The sequence below is a fragment of the Camelus bactrianus genome, chromosome 21 (assembly GCF_048773025.1).
Source record: "Camelus bactrianus isolate YW-2024 breed Bactrian camel chromosome 21, ASM4877302v1, whole genome shotgun sequence".
NCBI lineage: Eukaryota > Metazoa > Chordata > Mammalia > Artiodactyla > Camelidae > Camelus > Camelus bactrianus.
The window spans coordinates 21,770,408-21,792,237 of record NC_133559.1 but is presented as its reverse complement, the minus strand read 5'-3'; the positions used below and the strand labels follow the sequence as shown (position 1 = coordinate 21,792,237).

The following is a 21,830-nucleotide window of genomic DNA, read 5'->3' as shown; positions in this document are numbered from 1 at the left end:
GCAGGCAACAATCTACTGCAGTATTAGTTATTTTTGTCATCAATAGCTCTTACAGATATCTTCACTCACATTATTGCATATATCTCAAAATATTATTTATATTTATGACTTTCTTGGAATTACAGTAGTTATTCTATTTGCTACCATATCTTGTTATTTAGTATGTTAATAGAAAAGCACATGCTACTGCTTCATAAACCTGATTTTGGGGGATGGGGAGTGGGCAAAATGGGTGAAGGTGGTCAAAAGGCATAAACTTCCAGTTATAAAATAAATACATCCTAGGAATAAAATCAATCCTGGGAATAAAATCAATCCTGGGGATGAAATAGTAATGTTAGTTACTAATACTCTATTGTACATTTGAAAGTTGCTAAGAGTAGATCTTAAAAGTTCTCATCACAAAGAAATAAATTTGTAACTATGTGTGGTGATAGCTGTTAACTAGACTTGCTGTGATTAATTGACAATATATACATATATCGAGCTATTATGTTGTACACCTGAAACTCATGTTATCTGTCAATTATATCTTAATGTTTAAAAATCTTATCTTTCTCTTTTGATAACTATATTTCAGTATCATTAGTTTCCTTTGTAATTTTATGTATTTTATGCTCTTTAAAAGTTTTCTGATAAGGGGTCCACAGACTTAACCAAACTGCCAAAGGAGACCACGACCACAAAAATTGCTAAAACCCTGGGCTTTATATAAAGATGGATCAGGTTGGGATAACAATTTTGGCTCACCATGGAGAAGAGATTTCTGGTTTTAATTACGTTTGGGAGAGATATGAAAAGAGAGCCAATTCACTTTAAGGTTCCAAGAAAAATGAAAACGAGAAAGAGTATTTGCTGTTTGAACTTCAATCAAATTTGATGGTATTTTCAATAATTGTATGTCATTTTCTAATGACAAACTGTGGATATACAACTTTTGTGAAAATGAACCATGTATACTGTTGAGAAACACAGTGGTTGTATATTTTAGATAGCTAACCTAACCATGATATCACATAAAAACCAATTATTATATACGTGGCAGATGACTGTTCAGTAAATACTCACTTCCCCCTCCTCCAGCCTCTAGGGTGGGACATACTTTCCTGCCCCATTACACTGGAAGTGGCCTTTTGACTTGCTTTGGCCAGTGGAACATGGGCAAAAATCACAATGCACTAGCTCTAAGCCTAAGCCTTTACGAGGCATCAAATGTTCCCAACGACCACTCTGGGAACTCTGTCATGAAAAGAGCACACTCTAGATAGGATGCAGAGCTCAGGAGAATAAGAGCTGTGAACAAAAGATCTAACCAAATCTGGCTCCTGAGCCAAGTAAGCTCAGCTATGCCCAGGAATGCCCAGCCATGATCAGCCGAACCCTTGCCACCCACAGACTGGTAAGGCAAAAGATACATGCCTAATATGATGTGCCACTGAGGTTTATGGTTGTTTGCTGTGCAGCAATGTCTGATTAAGGAAATATGATAATAAAATACTCTTTAAAAACTTTGACTGACTAATGCTTTCCATTCTCTCTATCAAAGAAATCTGATACTCTGGGCCTACAGAACTCTTGTGCCTACTAGGCTGTTCCCAAGACTGAATTTATGCTTATAAGAGTTAACTGCACTGGTTCCCAAACATGTTTATGCTCACAATAAAATGAACATAAAAAGAAACCGAGTTGTTATTTCTATAAAAACTAAGTTCAGCTATTTGGAAAGACTTGACAAAGATGACTGGCTAAATACAAAAGTCCTTGTCACATTAAAAGGTGGCAATGCTACCATCAAAGAGGTTGAAAACAGTTATAAAAAAGTCTCTATAAAGTTTGCTTTAGATTGCTTCATAAGTTTATTAATTTATTGCCCCTCTTAAGGAAACTGAAACTAGAAAGCACTATGTATTTTTGAATTCCTATTCAAAGAAAGGGCATTAACGGCCTTATAACAAAATTGCTAATAAATATATATTTATGTTTTAAGTTAAAATAAATGTTTAAGTTAGTACGTACTATTTTTTAATGCTTCATCTAAACGAACTTTTTTTGTTAACCAACCAACTATAGGCCTGGCTGTGTCAAACAAGAGGGCTTGCTCTGTTTCACGCTGCTAGAAATCCTATTGTGGGTATTACAATAAATGGAGCTATGGAATTATTTTTGTTTTGTTGTGAGTCCTGTTCATATGCCAGCTTGTAGTCCTTGCACTGAATTTCAATGCTACAATTTGATTTCATGCTGAGCTTGAGCCCTGAGGTGAGTTTCTGATGCAATACTGGCTTCTCTAACAATGTAATCATCATTTAAAATTTCTGTTAACCAACTCTAAAATCTGATTCATTCCACTTTTAAAATACAAAGACATCATATAAGGAATGAAACCTGAACTTCTTCTTCTGACTTACAAAGTTCTGCATCACGACCTGGCCTCCAACTTCTTCTCCCACCCTCATTGCTTACCACTGTCTACCCCTGGCACCAGGTGCTCCAACCACATGGACACCACTGTTTTGCTAATATATCAAGCTCTTTACCACCTTGGGGACTATCTCTCAGAGTTTTCCTCTGCCTGAGCTACTCTTTTTTCTTATTTTCCCTTGTATGTTATTCAGCTCTCAAATGACACCAGTGAGGCACTCACTGATTATGAAACATAAAGCCTCTAATTAATCACTTCTGATTACACTACTCCATTTTAAGTCTCTGCACAATACTTACCAATGGCTAATAAGTAATATCATTAGCTAATACTTGTGTCTTACCTCTCCCCCAAATAGTATAAGATTTGAAAATGATACGTGTCTTTCTCCTTTACACCTGGACTCCCCAGGCCAAAAATACAGCATAGCACATTAGGAGCACATCAATGAATATTTTTGATTAATTATTAACCTGAATACAAATGTGGGTACTAAAACAAACAGAAAACTAGAATAAGACTTTTCAACCATTGTGGATAAGCTATGATTTTATAAAACAAAAATTTAATGTATTACATGTTTTATATAAACTGCTCCTATAACATCTTCCAAAAAAGATATTATGAATTGACTCACAAATCAACCCCACTCCCAGCATCGAGCATAGAAAGATTATTTCTCAACATCTGAAACAGGATTAAATGCAGAAGAGTTCTAGTTATTGTCACAGAAGCTGGTTTAATAATTTTGCATTTAATAGCAAAATAATCTAAATGATTTTTAGATAGTGAACTTATACAGTCTTGATAAAAGTTAACCTTTTATTTCAAGATTTTGGAATTACATCAGTTTGGCACTATATCAACTAATATACCTATGCCTCTTACTATGTGCTAGGTATTCTTAAGTGCTTCATAGGTATTAACTGATTTAATCCTATAAGGTGCTTATAATATGTTTCCAACTTTACTGATAAGAAAAGAGAAACTCAGAGAGGTCAGGTAAGCTGCCCAAAGTCAGTGCGCTAGCTGGAGGTGAGGTGGGATTTGATCCAGTTTGGCGCCACAGTCTGTGCTCATGGGCTCCACTCTATGCCTCATCACCTCCCCCAACACTCAGATTCTCTCTGGAGTTGTGATCCAGGGATAGCAACTTAACTCTGCAAACAACAGAACTATAAATCTGAACGCTGTGTGGCAGCCATATTCTGCCATGGGAACAGAGAAGCAGAGATCTTGCAGAAAGAGGTAAATATAAGTAGACGCAAGTAGAGAAGTTAATTAGATGGCAAGAGACATGGAGAATGTTTGCCAACGTCAGTCTAGTACCAGCTCTGCTGAACTCCTGCCCTTGCGTTTAAAGGAACACACCCTGATGCCCACATGATAAATTCCTTTTCTCATTTAAGATAGCTCAAGATTTTATTACTTGCAACCATAAGAACCTTAACTCATATCAAAACTGATAAACCAAATGAGGAAAGATTTGGCTTCTTGTATGAAACAGAAGTTAATGAAAGACTACCAAAATATATCCATACTAAATAACAATGAGAACGTCAGATGATAACATTTTTAAAAAATATGGATTAATCTTTTTTGAAATATGGATTAATCTTAATTGGTGTTATAATTTTTATTCTAATCAATGCAGTGAAGATTTAGAAATAACTATTGATTTCATTGTTTTTCTCCATCTCTGGCACAAGGAATTGCTTTGAATTTTTTTTTTTTTTAATTTGGCATGCTAGACAAAATCTGTGTGCCAACCCGATAAGGAGGAAGTAATTTCAGAACCTGTACCCTCATCTCCCAGTTATACAACAGAGCAACTGTAGCTCCCTGAAACAGCTCCCTGCCTTTATTGGCACAGGGCTGCTATTTTGCGATCTGTCAGTTAGGAACATATATCCAGCGCCAACAGAGGATAAACATGTGTTAGTCTGGGTAAACAGCTTTTGTTAACGGACAGTGTTCTAACCACTGAGCGACCAGGTCTCTTACAGTGATGCTGTGACCTAGAATTGCTCGACGTGGAACATGATCAACTCAGAACGGGCCATCTTTTCTCCATTACATTCCTGATATCCAACTTTCCCATTTAGGTTGACACAACAACAATCTTTCCAATTTTATAAGGTGGAAAGCTTACAGTCATTTCCGATTCATCTCCATCATTTCTTCTCCTTGCATAGATCAGTTGCTGCTTCTTCCCAAGTAATACTACTGTACCTATCCACTGCAAGAACTAAACAACATGTGTGGACTAATTTCTTTATTTACACTGCTATTGTTGACAACTGTTTTTACCTGGATTGTTGTAATGCCCTTTAAAATTTTTTTACATGGGCAATACGGTCTGTCAGTGCGTGACTGCCAGGTTACTGCTGCACAACAGATACAGCTACTTAGCAGATGGTTTGGCCCATATAAATCCCTTTTATTAATTCTTCATTGCCTTCCCCTCATCCTGAGGCTCAAACCTAAGATCCTCTGCACCGCTGTTCTGGCAGAAGGCTTCAAGTTTCCTGCAGGACTGATACCCCGATAGTGATTCCCTAATAACAAAGCAATTCACCAGGGTAACACAAGTAGTCCATTTTGTTCACTCCCCCCACCTTCGACATCCCAATGGTGCCTTATCTACTCACCCCACTCCTTCCTTTAGGCCTTCTCCAAACAGATAAAAGGGGAGACAGTTATTAAGAGCTTTTACAATGCTAAATATAAGTGCTGGGGGTGGGTATAGCTCAACAGGTAGAGTGCATGCTTAGCATGCTTGAGGTCCTGGGTTCAATCCCCAGTACTTCCTCTAAAAAAAAATAAGCCTAATTACCTCCCTCCACCAAGATAAAATTTTTAAAAAAGATACAATAGTAAATAAATAAATAAAATATTAAAATAAAAGAAAATAAATAAAAGTGCTCTCATTTAAACCTTGAAGTAATCTAGTAATGTAATGCTACTGTATCCCTCATTCTTCAGATGGGGAAACTGAGGCTTAGAGAAATTAAGTAATTTATCAGTAAGTAGCAGGTGCAAAACTGGAACTGAGGACTGTCTAACTTGAAAGCTCTCCCCCTCCAAATAGCTAACTTCTCGGCCTCTGCACAAGCTGTTCCCCCTGCTCAGAAAGGTCCTACTACGTTCTACTGGCTGGCAAGCAGCTGGTCAGCCTTCAAAGCCTCATTTAATTGCTCCCACTCCCCTATGCAAGTCTGCCTCCACACTGTTCAATCAGTGGTAATTATTCTCCACTTCGTTCTACACTATGATAGTAAATACCACCCCCATAAATATTTATTTTGTTTCTTTTACTTTATTGTGAGGTCTTTGAGGGAAGAGATATTTTCCATTTATACCCAGCACATTGTAGTGAACCAAGAATGCTTGTAATATTACACACTGGCCTCTACTAACATCAGAGAACAATGTCCCCTTCATAACCACTTTATTACAAAGTTGAAATAATTCAGCAGAATGTAAATTAACATTTAACGAAACATTCAAGCTTGCCAGAGTATGCATGGGTTATTAGGCTTATTCACTGTTTAAACATTAAATCATACATTTTGAATTGAAATACATATTCAGAGCTTCCTTTTTGGAATGCACAATAAACACAACAGGTGTGATCTTTTCCCTTTACTTACATTAGTCAAGTATAAAAATAACTAGAAATGGAGGAGGTGGTAGAGAGGAATGCTGTCCAGGAGACAGAAGGCCCTGACTAAGGGGAACTTCAAACTCCCTCCTTCAGTTGTTCTTACTCCTTGCCTGACCGTCTCAGGCTGAACTGAAAGATATGTGAGTTAAGGGGAGGATGGGGGACAGGGCACAATTTTGTCTCAAAATGCGAGAGAGTTAACTTCAGCCAGTGAACAACCAAAGAAAAAGTAATCGGTTGTATTTAAACAAAGGCAAGAATACTGTGTCCAAAGAGGCAGCTTTCTCAAGGTTTCTGAGTCATTCTGATTAGACGGGATTTTCACCTTACATACCAACTTATTCATGCTTTCATTAAAAAGTTCTTAAGTTCTGCCAGTGGTGACTCTAGGCTCTTGTTTAGTTTACCTTAGTGAATACAGTATTCTTATTTTGTGTAATCTTATTTTGTGTGTGTGTGTGGATGATCAGGAAGATAAAAGGAAGTTATGCTTGGCTTCTTTATCCTTTTTTCTTATCTGCCATTTGTCCAAAGGACCTACATAAAGGGATCTGTGATTTTCTCGCATCATCATTCATTTTTAAAGGCTCAATAGGATATAGCCATATTTTCCGAAGTGTGGATCGAGACATTTCTGAAATCAATACTGGCTCATAACTAGCCTTTAAACAATTACAGATAATAGAGCAGAAGGAAAAATTAATACATTGCATGTAGCAACAATAAGGATCAATTAGTCAAATTTTCTTTCAGTCGTGTGTTCAATGTCTTGTGATGTATTTTTTACTATGCGTCTCCATTAAAAATGTCAGAAAGCCACAAGACCACTTATGAACAAGAAAAGAGTCAGTGTCCACATCAAAACCACCATACTTAATGGAATTTTTACCATTTAAGGAATCAAGATACCTCCCATTATGAAACAAAGTCCACTAACAGAAAGATATTTAATTAACCCTGTACTAAGAAAGCTTCTAAATACCCTTTCTAATAGTCAGTATAAATTCAGGGGATTTTATATGTTAGCAAGAATGCAATTTACTTCACAGTGCAGTAATAAATCAGACTGAGAAACAATTTATCTTATACTGTAGAAAATCTGAGCTTTATCTCTTTCATATAATTTAAAGTATTCATCTCAAAGCAAAAAATTTGATAGGTAATCAAAAGCAAATGATAAATACTTTATCTTAGCGTAATTTTAGTACAACTTTCCCAGATGAACTGAAACCAAATATTACCTCCAAAAGATGGTACCAGTAAATAAACTTTTAAATTTCAAATCTGATAAAGAAAACTAAATATCTCCAGAAAGTTGTACAATTACATTTAACACCCCCAACATCTATTTTTCTTAAAAGTTTGCTATACAGAGCAATATTTTGTGTCTTTACTATACCCCTGAGGCTTTCTAAATTAGTGACTAAATTTCATACCAAATAAGCTCCAGGGTTACATTCTTTTTGGGGAAGCTGAAGTTGCATCAGGATATAATGTGGATCAATATATAGAATATTCAAACAACCTACAAATGGAAGATATATGTTTCCTGGTAAGCACATTAATATTCATTCATTCATTCATTCACTCATTCAGTCATTTACTCTCTCGTCCTGTCTCCTGCACACGTGCCTGTGAGCACACACAATGTCCTGTCCTTAGTGAGCACAGGCTGTTCCCTATGACTCAAGTCACTGCCCATCTCATCAGCCGTCAGGCTCCTCTGTCTTCTACACTCTTGTCACTTTACATCTCCCTGGTTTTGTTTCTTCTCCCCTTTAGCCTGGAAAATTCCTACAAGTTTTTGAAGACTCAGTTCAGACTCCTTAAGAGGATCTTTGACAGAACCATTGGGAAGAAATGAAACAGAATTCTAAATTCTCTGGATAAGTTTTCATGGCAGAATATTGTAAAAATTAATGGCTAAAATGAAGTTTAAAGATTATCCACAACCATGAACTAACCTCTCCTGACTTGGTATATATATTTATGGTTAACTAAGGGTTGGTAATAATCCCCATATAATGTATGTAATTATAAAAACAGATATTATGTATATTCAACAGGAAAAGAATGCAACAGGCTGGATGCTTCTATACTAACTTCCAGAAGTATTTATGGCTTTGTGTTTGTTTTGCTTTTGCTTTTTTCTGTCCAGTTGATTCTTTCAAACTGCACCTATAAAACATCTACAATAGTAGAGAGGGTATAATCCTAATGTACATCTCCCAGCTTCAACAACTATCAACACAGTCATCTAGTTTCACCCACATCACCAACCCCTCTACAGGATGATATTGAATCTTTGCAGACATTTCATGTTTAACTACCTCAATTTGAATCTCTAAATCATTTTAAACAAAATCATAATATTACTACAGACAAAAAAAAATTGAATAATTCTCTTAATATCACTAGATACCTAATTAATGATCAAATTTCCCCTGATTATCCTACAGACATTTTTCATGATTTGTCCAGATCAGTAAACAAGGTCAGTACACTGCATTTGGTTGATATAACCCTTAAGTCTTTTAAAATCAACCTATGGGTTTCCCCTTTATTTTTTTCCCCTGCAATATGCTGTTTGAAGACATTGCCATATTATGCTTTGAGGTTGCCATGCCTTAAAACAGAGATTTAGGGTTTCACACTAGCAAGAGAATCATTGTTGTGATGTGCTTGTTTGTTCTATTGCTCATGATGAGCAGTAAGGAACATAACAAGTAAGAGATGACTACAACAATAGTTAGGAAAGTCTGTTTGAAAGGTATGAATCAATGGCCGTTATAAGTACGATATCTACAGAGAAGAAACAGCAAACATTCGAAAGAACTTCATTTTTCTATCATGGCAGGACATGCAAACTAAGACTCTTGCAGAATGGCAAAAACAAAACAAAACAAATATTAAATCCAAACTAAAATTATATTAGAAGTAATTTTCATAAAGCTCGCAGTCATAATGTAAAGACTCTGAAAGTTATTCGATTTTTAAATAGCCCAATTCTTAACATGTCAATGTTATGGCCCACTGGTTAAAACATTCCACTTGAAAAAGGCAGAATTATATGTATGTAAATGTAGGTTGCCCTCAGCTAATAATCACATATATACATACAAGGCAAACTCATGGGACAGAGTGATGTTCTGCACTGTAAAACTCTCAGCCTCACTACCTATGAAAGCATTAACCTAAGGTTTATTCCTAGGACACATTCAATGTACTGTTAAGGTATCATAGTGTTATGTAAATAAATCCTTGAAAGCCTGTGGCCCTTGCTGTAGCCTGTAACAAAGCCAACAGCAATATTTCAAGTTTAATTCCCAGGAAGTTATGCCTCAGTTGCTACAGGAGTCTAACCATCACATGAAAAAAGAAAAACAACAGCCCCAGAGTACTGTGCGAGGCCCCACCTACCATAGACCTGGGCTTGCTGATGGCCACCAGACTAGTGAGGAAGTCTTCATCGTGCAGCTGGCTGAAAACGTGGGCGTCATAGGCTACCATAATGGAGATTTCTTCCATCATCTTGCCAGCTGGCCTTTCCACAGCAGCAGCTGCTGCCCCAGCTCCAGACCAGACTATCCAAGGAAAAATCCTACTGCAGCTCGGTGCCAATGCACACACCCACCTGAGTTTGAGAGGGTGGAGTGTCAAAAATCCAGAAAGGGGGGGGGGGGGGGGGAAGCAGCTGCTATCATAGGCAGATGTCTAGCAGTTCACCCCCAGTAGAAAACTGAGAGGTCTCTTATCTATGGAGGAAGTATATACTATAAACACCTTCTGCATTCTTAACTCAGCAGCTGGAAAATTCAATTTTTGGAAATCTTCTTTCAACTTCAAGACGAGAAATAAAAGTCTCCTAACTGGAAATATGCTACAGCAAAAATGAAAAACCAAAAACCAAAGCCACTAAAAATTGATTTATGTTATGTTCTTGATAATTAGAAATTTTCAAAGTTTATCTTCTTTAGTATTACTTAGAGCAATATTCTTTTTGGAGGAGAAATGAATTTTCTTACTGCTTATTTTTTCACATTCAGAGAAAATAGATGGCAACCCTTAGTTTTTCAGAATTTATAAAAAAAAAAGAATTTATAGAATTCTTGGTGCAACTAAAAATTATCTCCTGAAATATGAAGAAAAGATTCTTTTTTTCCTCTGAGTATTTCTGTTTAAAAAAAAAGTACCAAACTATAAAAATGAAACAGAGACTGTAACATCAGTTAATAACCATTTCCTCTTCTCCTACAAAAAAAAAAAAAAAGAATATTTTAAGTAGAATTCTTGATTTTGAGAACTTAGTTTTCTGTTGTTCTTCTGAAAGCAACACAGGGTTCTCATTTCTAAACTGATTATTTTTCTCCCATAGATTAAAAAAAAAGTTCTCTTCATCTCTATTTTTAAGCTTAGAAGTTTCTTTTAATTATCCAAATCATCAGATAGTAATGAACTACTGGTTCCTGAGCCACCAGAAGTGTTTTCTTAAGTACAGCTGGAAACCATAAAGGAAACTCATCTCATAATGCCTTGATGAAAAATATGAAAACTGCCCATAATTATCATTACGAGGTTGCCAACATCACCAGAGGTATAATGTATGCTAATTCCATGGAAAAAGTATTAAGCATATTTTTAAAAAAGGGGGGGCGAGGACAGATAAAGCTCCTCCAAAAGCTGTTTTTCCAGTATTTCTAATTAACTTATTCTCTTCTCTGCTTTTCATAGATTATGACGCTGCAGTACTAAGAGAAATATTATTTGTTAGAACTAAAAATCCATTTGGCAATGTTGGTCTGCACTCACATACAGATACTTTTTGGACTTTTTAGACCTAATCACCAATAGCAGTATTTTGTTGTTTAAGTTTGTTTGCTTTTCAGAAAACAAAACTTAGAATAAAATTTATAGTGTCTATTTTTCCTTATTTTTCTAAAGTATTTTCACTAGATTAGCATGATTACTTAAATAGTATCTTGTTTCATTTAAATGCGTTTAAGAGAGTTTTGCAACTGGTATAGCATTCTAGATTACACACACACATGCACACACGCACTCGCGCACACAGGCACACGCGCACACACATGCACATACACGGAAGGGGAAAAGCACTTTATTGCTAGGAAACAGAAGCAAGTCTAATAGGCTTATTTAAACAGAAAATGCAATACTTTAAATAAATCCTCAGGATTAAAACAGCTTTAAACAGTGTCTGACCTTTATTGGAGCTGGTAAAGCATTTTCATTTCAATTTTTCCCCCTAAAATGCAGCTTTGTCTTTTAAGCATTATTTTCTTTAAAAATTCTGCCAGCACATTCACCTACTTAACGCTGACTAACCAGGTAAAAATTAAATGATAATCAGGAGACAAGGTATTATAAGGCGCCAAAGGCAGTTCATACCTTTTAAATTCCTTCTTATCTTTTCAGAAGTACTTTAAAAGATACTGTGAACCTCTTCATGCATTCACTTGCACCAGAAGGTTTCGAATTTTTCTTCCAGCACCATTTTCTAGCTGTGAAAGCAATTCCTCTGGCTTTCACATTTTCCTTTGCTCCAGTGACTCAGAGCTTCCACATTGATATCTGAATCAGGTGCACTGACAAAGACACCTGTTGTGGAAGGTAAAGAAACTACTTCCCACAATGCCTTATTCCCTGCTGGCAACCGCCCAGGGGCAAACAAGAATTATAACCGCATTTGGGCAGTTGCCTGCGCACCCTGGGAGAGCAAGTTCAGTTTAACAATAGGTAATCTTGATTAGGAACAACACCCACAACCAAGTTAAAAAAAAAAAAAAAAAGGCTGGAGCAAACAATATCAAATAGTTTTCGATGCTGTGTATTAAACTTATAAATTATTTAAGGCATCAGGGCTATAAGAGTGTAAAACATTTTTAGAAATACAATCAAAGGCTGTAAAGACAAACAGAAGCTAACAACTTAAAATAATTTTAGAATTCCACACAGGGTCTAAGGTAAACACTTAGGTATTTTATTACCTTCAAAAAACTGTACTAATTAGCCAGAGTGTCTAGAATTATTAACATTTCATGCCTAAGTCCGAGAGGTCCTCTACCATAGTCACAGTGCATGCGTTTTCTAGAGCAAGGACTCCCTAAGTCTAATTTGCACCCTTCATTTTTTGTCACCCTTAAAATGTTCTTCCATACTTCAGAGTCTGAAGTATGTTTTTTCTAATATAGTTAAATGTGTATCTGTGGTCACAGCAAAAAGCATACTTTTTGCAAACCGAAGATATGTTTAAAAAAAACCGAAACAACAGTAAAAACAAAACAAAACAAAACAAAACAAAAACCAGCTGTCTTTGTGCGGCCTTTTTCTCTTTTCCTAAAGACACTGTCTCAGAAAACAACAGCTACAAAACCCTCCCAAACTTCAGGAGTCACTGTACACATCCATGTTCACATAACAATCCTTCACTCCCTTGCAAGAAAGTCATCTTTCTTAACTCTTGCCTTTTCCCAGGTGGACTGAGACCCACTGATCCCCCAGGATTGTTTTCACCTGAGTTTCTGCAGCACGTTCTTCACACTGCGCAGCCGCGTGGAAAAGGGCGTAGGGGTGGGGAATTACCTGCGATCAAGGAGTGTGGTGCCGACAACACAGCTGCTGCTAACATTTACCAGCAGAGGACTGTGTACCAAATGGGTAGCAGAAAACAGGGCATTCGTAGTAGCCAACAGAGGGTCCCCAGTTCAAGCAGGAACCAGCTAGCTGTCTGTCCCAGGGCAAGTCGGTTAACCTCCCTAGGTTTCAATTTCCTCATGGTCATGTAAATTGAGAGGGATGGAACACATCAGAGGTTTTCCCGTGTGCTCATTGTGCTCAGAGTGAGTCAAAAGCAGTGCGTCCTATTTCCCTCCCCTAAATAGGCTCATTGGGGATTTGAGGGTGAAACTACCTTTTTAATCTTTATCAGAATAAAAAACAAAGAGTCATATTAATATCAGATGTTAAAGTGCCCCCCGCCAGGGTTGCTGTATGTGTCCCCACATACGCAATCTACTTTGTACCCTAACTTTGATTTTCTAATATCAACGCTGCTATATTATGAAGACTCCCTGACAGTTGTGACACTTTTTGTTAGTTACTCTTTACAGCCTTTCTATTCAGAAGCTAAACTGGCTACAAAATCATTCTCAAAAGTCTCTCTAGATCTCATTAAGATAAGAGAAAAATATAACAAAATATCTCCAATGATTTTTAAATGCTGTTTTTAAAATTTTACAAAGATTGTACTCTGGTAGGTGATTTTGTTCCAACAGTCATTCTTCTAGGATTATTACTACTTAACAGAAACATACCTGGGTCATACTGAATGAGTGTTGAGTCTAATAAATCATTCCTGGCCTTCAGAGAACGTCTATTCTTAAGTATCAAATTTAGAAACAGCCAGAACAAAAAATCAGAAGAAGCCTGAATAAGGCGTGAACATTTTTCCACTTCTGTGTTCTTCCCAAATGCAGCAAAGCAATGTAGTTTAATTATGGGAGTAGGATTTTTGTTATCCACCATCAAAGCAGCAAAGACATTAAACATGATCACACATCATTAAAAAAAATCATCTCACCTCACAAGAGTGGCTGTAAAGACCTTTTTCCCACGTCTCAGGTTCCACTTGTTGAACATTCTCGTCACAACAGTCATAAAATCAAGACACGATGGAAAGGAGGACAAAACCACCACAGAAATATGGTCCAGAGGGCAGAAAGGTCTTCTGCGTCTCCCACGTGTACAGGCAAAGCCCTGGAGAAACTGTTTGTCCTGCCCAAGTGGCCCTTGTCTAATCATCTTTATAGATATTCCTGAATAATTCAATGTAAACACTCATAAGGTATATATATGACTCAATTTTAAGGGATCTTCATAAAATGTTCATGGTATTGACACAGAGATAAAGAACTCTAAGAAAGACAAAATTCTACAATTACTTTTTTAATCACAGAAAACCAATATTCTAAATAGGTTTCTTTTTACACTTAGGAGTGCACATTGCAAAATCCAAGTCCTCTAAGTGGGGAAACAAAAAATACAATGAGAGGGAAACCATAGAAGTATCACTAGAAGAAAGCTTTTCAGAGTATTTTTGATTTCAGAATATTCCAGTAACATACTGAGTTATTACAAAGGGAAAAGAACAAAAAGTAAAAGATGAATAAGAGAAATCTTAGTTCTCTTGAAAATCACGCAAAGGTAAAGAAAACCATTATTCTTGTGTCAAATTCCAACCATTCAGCTCATTATCTTTCCTATCATTGCTAGTAATTGCTAGGCAAATTCAAAACCTCAGAAAACACAGATTCTTAAAAGAAAAAAAAAAATCCCCAGAGTTAAACTGAGAAAACAAAAACCAGTGGGACATAAATACTTGCCTAACAGTTACACTGGGTATCTTACTTCCTCATTTGCATCTCACTACAAAGAATGAGGGTGAGGTACATTCCAGACAATGAAAGAGGAGTTGCAACTCTTTAACAATTCAGCTTTTTACCTCATTTGTAACTCTAAAATCCAAAGCCAACTGTTAAAAACAAGACAACAGGCCCAAAATGGAGTCCCATGTCACCAAACAAAAACTTTGTTACGTTTTTGGCTCTCCCAGAGATGGAATCTTAAGCCAACCAGGAATCACCTGATCAGCACTAGTTAGAAATGTGCCTGAGAGACCCTGTCATCCCCTGAAGGAAAGTAACCTTGCAGTAACCAATCCACTTTCTCACCTAGTTTAACTTCCTTGCCCTGCCCACTTCTGCCTAACCAAGTCTTTCATTTTTGCACAGCTCCTTGGAGTTCCTTTCCATCTGCTAGATTGGATGCTACCCATTCATGAATTGTTGAATAAAGCCAGTAAGATCTTTAAAATTTACTTACCTGAATTTTGTTTTTAACATAATACATTTTATCTAACCAAAAATAAATGTTTCAAATGCTCCTAAGCATTCACTGATATTTGCTATCACCGGAAATGAGGATGGTTTCAAACACATTTAAGAATATGAGTGATGTGGGGGGAGGGTATAGCTCAGTGGTAGCACGAGGTCCTGGGTTCAATCCCCAGTACCTCCTCTAAAACTAAATAAATAAATCTAGTTACCCTCCTCACCCCGAAAACAAACAAACAGAAAAACCAACAAAAAGAATATGAGTGATGCTTTATCTTGTTTCATTTTGAGCAAAATTACAACTGAATTGTAATTACAAATAACCTGATCTTAATTTCAAAAGCATTCAAATTATTTTTTTAAAGTTTTACTAACAACTAAATCAAATCATTTCACATGGATAATGTTTCAGATTTACAAGCATGAGGAGGGCTTATAAAATTTTTAATACAGCAACTCATACAATCTAGTTATAATAAAGACTAAAATGTACTAAGAATTCATTCATAATAATAAGAGCAGCTAGTACTTAGTAAGTAATCACACATAATCTCATTTAACCTTCATAGTAAGCTGAAGAGCTAGGAACTATAAATACCCTTGCTCTATAGGTGACACCACTGCCTCTCCCACGCTGGGATCTCCTTCACACTCACACAGTTAGGTTATGGAATACAATACATTATGTCTGTCAAGTAACATTAGGACTGAAGAATGAAGTCCCTCTGCAGACAGGAAAGTCTTCATGGAAACAATGGACTGGATTTTAATAAGCAAAGTGAAATTTTTTTTTTTTTTTTTTTTTTTTTTTTTACAGAGAAAATAAAATTAGTCTGGCCAGAGTGGTGAACTGATGTTAGGTACAGCAGGAGATAAGGTTTCAAAGGCAGGTTTGAATCTGCCTGTGGTAGGTTTCAAATATCAGGCCAACAAAATATATGGTGTGTAGGCCAAAGGCGGTCACCGAAGACTGCAGGGTTCCTGCTCTCTCCCTCCATCTTGTCACTAGAAGGAGGAAGTACAGTGCAATGGTTAACACGTGGGCTCTGGAGTTCAAAATAAGCTGGCTTGACACAAGGCTCTGCCACACGCTGGCTGCCTGACCATGAACAGGTTGCCCAAGCTCTCTCACCCCCGGTTTTCTCATCCACGAAATAAGAAAAAAGTAGTAACAGTGCTGATATTACGAGGAATAAGATAATGCACGTAAAAACCCTTAGTAAGCTGCCAGGCTCTACAAAGTACCTGATTAATGATAGCTGCTGTTATTATCAATATTAATAAAAACGCTGCCTGGAAGGGTAAGATCATTGGCCAAAACTGAGAAGGTGGAATGCAACCTTCAGAAACGAGGCGGGGAGGTGTTCTCTGTATATAAGAACACAGTCGATACCTCCATTTTCTATTTTCTTATCCAATTAATAAAAAGCCAGGAGGGAGAAATAAAAGATATCACACAACTCCAATCTGTACCAGCTCTCCCTACGCAATTCATCTTTTTACATGTTACTTTCTTGGGAACCGATTTGGTAATTTACATGAGTCCTTGTCAGAAATATCTGAGGCAGGTTAGAGGAGGTAAAAGGTTGATAATGGGGTGGGAGGGGATCTCTTGCAGTTTAGCTTTCCTCTCCAGTTTCCTGACTACAATGCAAACAGTTTAATCAATTACCTCTCATTAAATCGAGCAATTGTGACAAGAACAGGGAACAAAGAGAGCATTTGTTGTATAACGATATTCCTCTGTTATAATCTGATCAAGAAAGGCTGTTACCATGGGCTATCACGTGGAAATACATAATCCTTCTTTATAATTGTATTATAATAAGGCTTTCTACAGTTCATTTGTATCTCAGAGTCCAAAGAAATATGCTATGCAACCGTTTAGAGGAGCAGCTTATCCAGAAGCTTAGAACTGACCAGTAAACCTGTAATCCACTTGGGGTGAAGGGGGAAGGAGGAGAGAAGTAACACATATTTAATAGCTGTTGTGCTGGGGTTGAGTTTATCTACACTGTATCTCTTAGTTTTTACGACAATACTGCGAAGCTGGTTTTATTAGCCCCATTTTACTAAAGAGGAAACCTTTGTGCTAAGAGTTTCAGTACTTTAAGTTCATACTGCTAGTAAATCAGAGCCATGATTAAAACTGAAGTATGTGGTTACAAAGGCTCCAGAGTTTTTTTCTGTTTTTTCCACCTACACCAGGCTCATCATAAGATAAATTCAAGAGGGAAGAAAATAAATTCAACTTAGAGATCCTGAAATAGCAGCTTTCAAAATTTCCAAAGTGAGACTCTGAATTTCTCTTAGCATTCTGCATTTAATATTACAGCATTGGATACTGAAAATGTGAACTAAGAACTCACTGCATCTAACAGTATTATTTCTCAGGCATTTGCAAATATAAAGGACAAAGACTGAAGGCAAACTACTGACAAGTGCAAGGCACATATGAACAGTCTGCTATAATAGAGAATACCACGTGGGCTGAGGCAGCATTCTTTGAATGAACTGTCAATGGTCTTTGTCACAATATTAAAAATTGGCTTTTTGTTTGCTTTAAGAGCAGTAGTAAATAGCTTAATTGGCTAATAGTAAAATAATAAACAGGTACGAATAATTTTTACCAGTGGTCATAGCAGCAGAACTGGCAATGCCCAAAGCATTCTAATTGCATTCATTTCAATGAGTTCATTTTTTTATGTTCAGTCTAAAACTTTTTCCCCAAAAGTAATCATTTCAGGTTTAAGAACTATCACAAGTGTCATCATATAGAGTATCTCTCTAATATTAGGAAGATCATAAAAATAGCTAAAATCCTTACGCTTTAATCACTCTTCAAATTAAGCAGGAAGTTGAGACAATATTAGTGCCGACGCAGCTGAGCAAAGGTTTTATTTTCTGTCACAAATTCTAATATGATAACCACATTTAGTCATAAGGACATAGATATTCTGCAAAAGGTCTTTCTTATTTTAAGTGTCCATTTGAGGTCTAAGAAAAGCTTCCAATGTTTAAGCGAAGAAGGCCTGTTTACCAGTTAACCAGATACATAAACAATCAGAGGCAAAACACCCAGCTGTCAAATTGCTGGCTATGCATTCCTTATTGTGTTGTCCTTATTATCCTGCATTAAAATCTTCAATGCAGTTCTTTTTTTATTTTTTTAAATTTGAATAATTTTTATTTTTTAACACTTTTATCAATACAGTTCTTAAATACAAATTTTAAATGTTCAAAACTGCTATGAAACGGCTGTTTTATATTCAACTTAGCATTCATTTAGGGAGAATTTTCATTCTGCAATGTAATACGAGATTATGACTTCACAATACTAAAATGACCAACATTTAACTATTGAAAATCATGGTAAAATGAAAAGTTACCTTCACTAGCTAAGATTGTATGTTTCTATATTAGCAAATCTATATGTGATCAGACCATAAAAGTGAATACAAATATGTATTAAATATTAGTTATTTGCAGAGAATTTTAATTGATGTAAATAATGTCTTTTGCTTCTCCTAATGGCCAACTAATTCTTTGACACCTCGCTAGTTGTATCTTTCTTCCGAAGAGTACAAATAACAGGGAAAGAAAGAAAACCTCTAACTAGTGACTCTACTTGGAGGATATTATTTCTAATCATCTCTATCAAATTACTAGGCTATGGGAATATGTTAAAATTAAGAGCTAAAATAGAGTTTCAGTATTTGAAAATTTCAGTTATCAAATGTTCCACCCATACTTCCAGTTTTCTATTTCCGTGTATGAAGGAGAACTGCCTAAAATGAATGTAACAGGAAAACTGGCTAACAATGTTGGCTAAATAAACTTACTGTTAAACAAAGAGTTGTGGTATTAAACTTTATAAAGAATAAAAGAAACTGACCATTAACTGTGCTTAGAAACACAGAACTGAAGCATTAATAACTGGCTGCTTTAGATAACTATTTTATTCACTATTAACGATCTTGCAAATTATTATTATCATTATTATTTGCTCTGGAAAAACTGAACAGTAAGCTGGTCTTAAAGTTAATATGTAGATGTTCAAAGGGTTTTTTTTTAAACTTCAACCATAACACCTTTTCCTTTGTCTTCTTCCCAATTTTCTATCTCCCATTTTCTCTGTCTCTCTCTCTCTCATACATAGCTCTCTTAAAAGATTATTTTTTGCCCTAAACTATTTGACTCTTTGGCACAAATTGTATTTATATCTGATAATTTACTAAGAATTTGTTTTCACACACATCTTTAAACTTAACTCCAATTATTTTACATTGCTCTCTTTATACAAGGGTTGACAATATAAATGACATATAAACACAGTATATATGGTTTTACAGATTCAAGTTTATAAATGCGTCCTATATTAGCCAATTATAGGTGAATTATTCTATTATTTATAGCTATTGCAGCTTTCAGTAATTAACCATTGCTTTAAAAAAAACCCACAATTTTATGTTAGGGTATCTTTCCATTAAAAAAAATACCTCTGATATTATGAGAGGATAATTAACCATTATGCAAGATGATATTCCAGGAATTCTTTCCTGTAAAAGAAAATAAGCTACAAATTTGCCCAAAGCTTCTCCAAGATAGTGGTTGTTTTGTAAAAGAGCTTCATTCCAAGACAAAAGTTCTTCTGAAAGCACACACAGTTTCTCTTTAACACAGACTGCCTCGGCACTATTAATGTAAGTTGCCTGTGCTCTTTTTATTTATTTATTTATTTTTAAAATTTATTTCTATTTATTTTAATTTTTTTCATTTATATATATATATTTATTGAAGTATAATCAGTTTACAATGTTGTGTCAACTTCTGGTGCACAGCACAATATTTCAATCATACAGGAACATACATATATTCGTTTTCATAGTCTTTTTCACCATAAGTTACTACAAGATATTGAATATGGTTCCCTGTGCTATACAGTATAAACTTGTTTATCAATTTTATATATGTATTAGTTAGTATCTGCAAATCTTGAACTCCCAATTTAACTCTTCCCACTCCCCCTTCCCCCTCTGGTAACTCTAAGTTTGTTTTGTATGTCTGTGAGTCTGTTTCTGTTTTGTAAATAAGTTTTTTTTTTTTTTTTTTTTTTTAGATTCCACATATGAGTGATATCATATGGTATTTTTCTTTCTCTTTCTGGTTTACTTCGCTTAGAATGACAATCTCCAGGTCCATCCATGTTGCTGCAAATGGCATTATTTTATTATTTTTTATGGCTGAGTACTATTCCATTATATAAATATACCACAACTTCTTTATCCAGTCATCTGTTGATGGACATTTAGGTTGTTTCCGTGTCTTGGCTATTGTAAATAGTGCTGTGTGCTCTCTTCATTAATATTTTTGTAGAAGTAGTCTTTAACTTTTCAACACCACAGACTAGAAAGGGAGCAGTAAGCAAATTTACTGGTGTTTTGTCTTTACCTCAGGGCAGTTGAATAGAAGCCGAGTGAAGAATATAGGTCTCAGATTTGGGTAATAGTAAAGCTCTATATGCCTTAGTGGAAAGACTGAAACCTCCAACAAGTGAACATACCAAGCTAAGTGACAGGGATCTGACAGGAGATTGCAGTGTGACAGCACCACTTCCCACCTTAAGACCTTAGCTCAGATGACTTTTCTGAGACACTCCTCGCTCAAACAACCAAAAATAAAACCATTATGAGTAACATTAACCATTTCAATTTAATCTCTAAGTATTTCACTCTCCTAAAACCTTCAAAGTATTTCTTCTTTAAAATATTAGCTTCTTAACATTAAAAAGCAATATTGTAGAATTCTGTATCCATTGAATTAGTAAACATATCTTGATTCAGCATAGGGTGTTCTGTTAGAAAAGAATAACTAAAGCAAATGATGAACACAGAGCAATGTTAAGAGGCTGACTGGAGGAAAAAGGACATTCATGTTAAATATACTACGTGTTTTGTTTTGTTTTTGCTACAAAATACGTAGCATATGTAAAATAACAAGAAAAGCAGAAAGCAGAAGAAATTCAAAGTGAAACAAACTTCCTCTTGATTTTAATGGTCCATAAAGAAATATATAAATTTAAAATAAATAAGTCCTTCAACGCTTTACTAGATAGAGGCTTATTTTGGTGGTTGCTAAGCAACTCTCTCTTCTGTAGGGCTAAAGCACATGAAATTAGCAGGTTTTTCAGAAAAAGATAAATTGAAAGCAAAATTAGGGAATAGCATTTGAAAAGCAAAAAGGAAATGCTTTAATTTTAACCAGCTCATCAGGCAATAAGAGAGGTTTAGTGATTTTTCTCAATAACAGTTAAACATTTTGTTTTCCACTAGCACCAAATGAGGCGGTACTTGAGCACATTAATATTTTAATTTTATCAAAATGGTGATCATTACACTCACCTCTACACTCAAAAGCCTACTTATTTAAAATATCTCAAATTAAACCAGATCAGGATATATTCAAATTACTATTACTAACAGTGATCTCTACAGCTCTCTTTCTCTAACAATATTTTCTTCAAAGCCCCAGTTTCAGGGTATGTTACAACCCTGGTTTTTATTTTTTAAAAATGTTATCTTATTGTGGCACAACACTAGTAAAGCTACGGCTTCATGATGCTGCTTAAGTGACTAGATCCCTGAAAAATTTGTTCTTTAATGTCGGCATTCTGGAATAACTCTTTACAGATCTTAGTCTATCAACTCAGTGAGTAAAGTGGAATGCTATTTAATCTATTAGGTATAATAATGGAAACTTTTTTAAAAAGGAAAAAGACATATTAACTGAGGGGAAAATTACTGTAGAATTTCAGCTGATGTTGGGAAAGAAA

At 35.7% G+C, this 21,830-nt stretch overlaps 1 protein-coding gene across 8 annotated transcripts in view; it reads right to left on the bottom strand.

Annotated features, from left to right (window-relative positions):
* Positions 1 to 21,830, bottom strand: part of RABGAP1L (RAB GTPase activating protein 1 like) — a 560,468-nt gene that overhangs the window by 74,861 nt on the left and 463,777 nt on the right. The window contains exons 1-2 of one of the 8 annotated variants that reach the window (XM_074349825.1): positions 12,690 to 12,840; positions 9,510 to 10,340 (exon numbers count right to left, since the gene is read on the bottom strand). The exons of 3 other annotated variants lie outside the window; for them this stretch is intronic. In XM_074349825.1, coding sequence (XP_074205926.1) covers positions 9,510 to 9,620 — 111 coding nt within the window. In that variant the 5' untranslated portion in view covers positions 9,621 to 10,340; positions 12,690 to 12,840. Of the gene's footprint in view, positions 1 to 9,509; positions 10,341 to 11,495; positions 11,738 to 12,620; positions 12,641 to 12,689; positions 12,842 to 21,830 lie in introns of those variants that run through there. 4 more of the 8 variants (XM_074349822.1, XM_010954884.3, XM_045516583.2 and 1 more) reach the window with 4 other exon arrangements.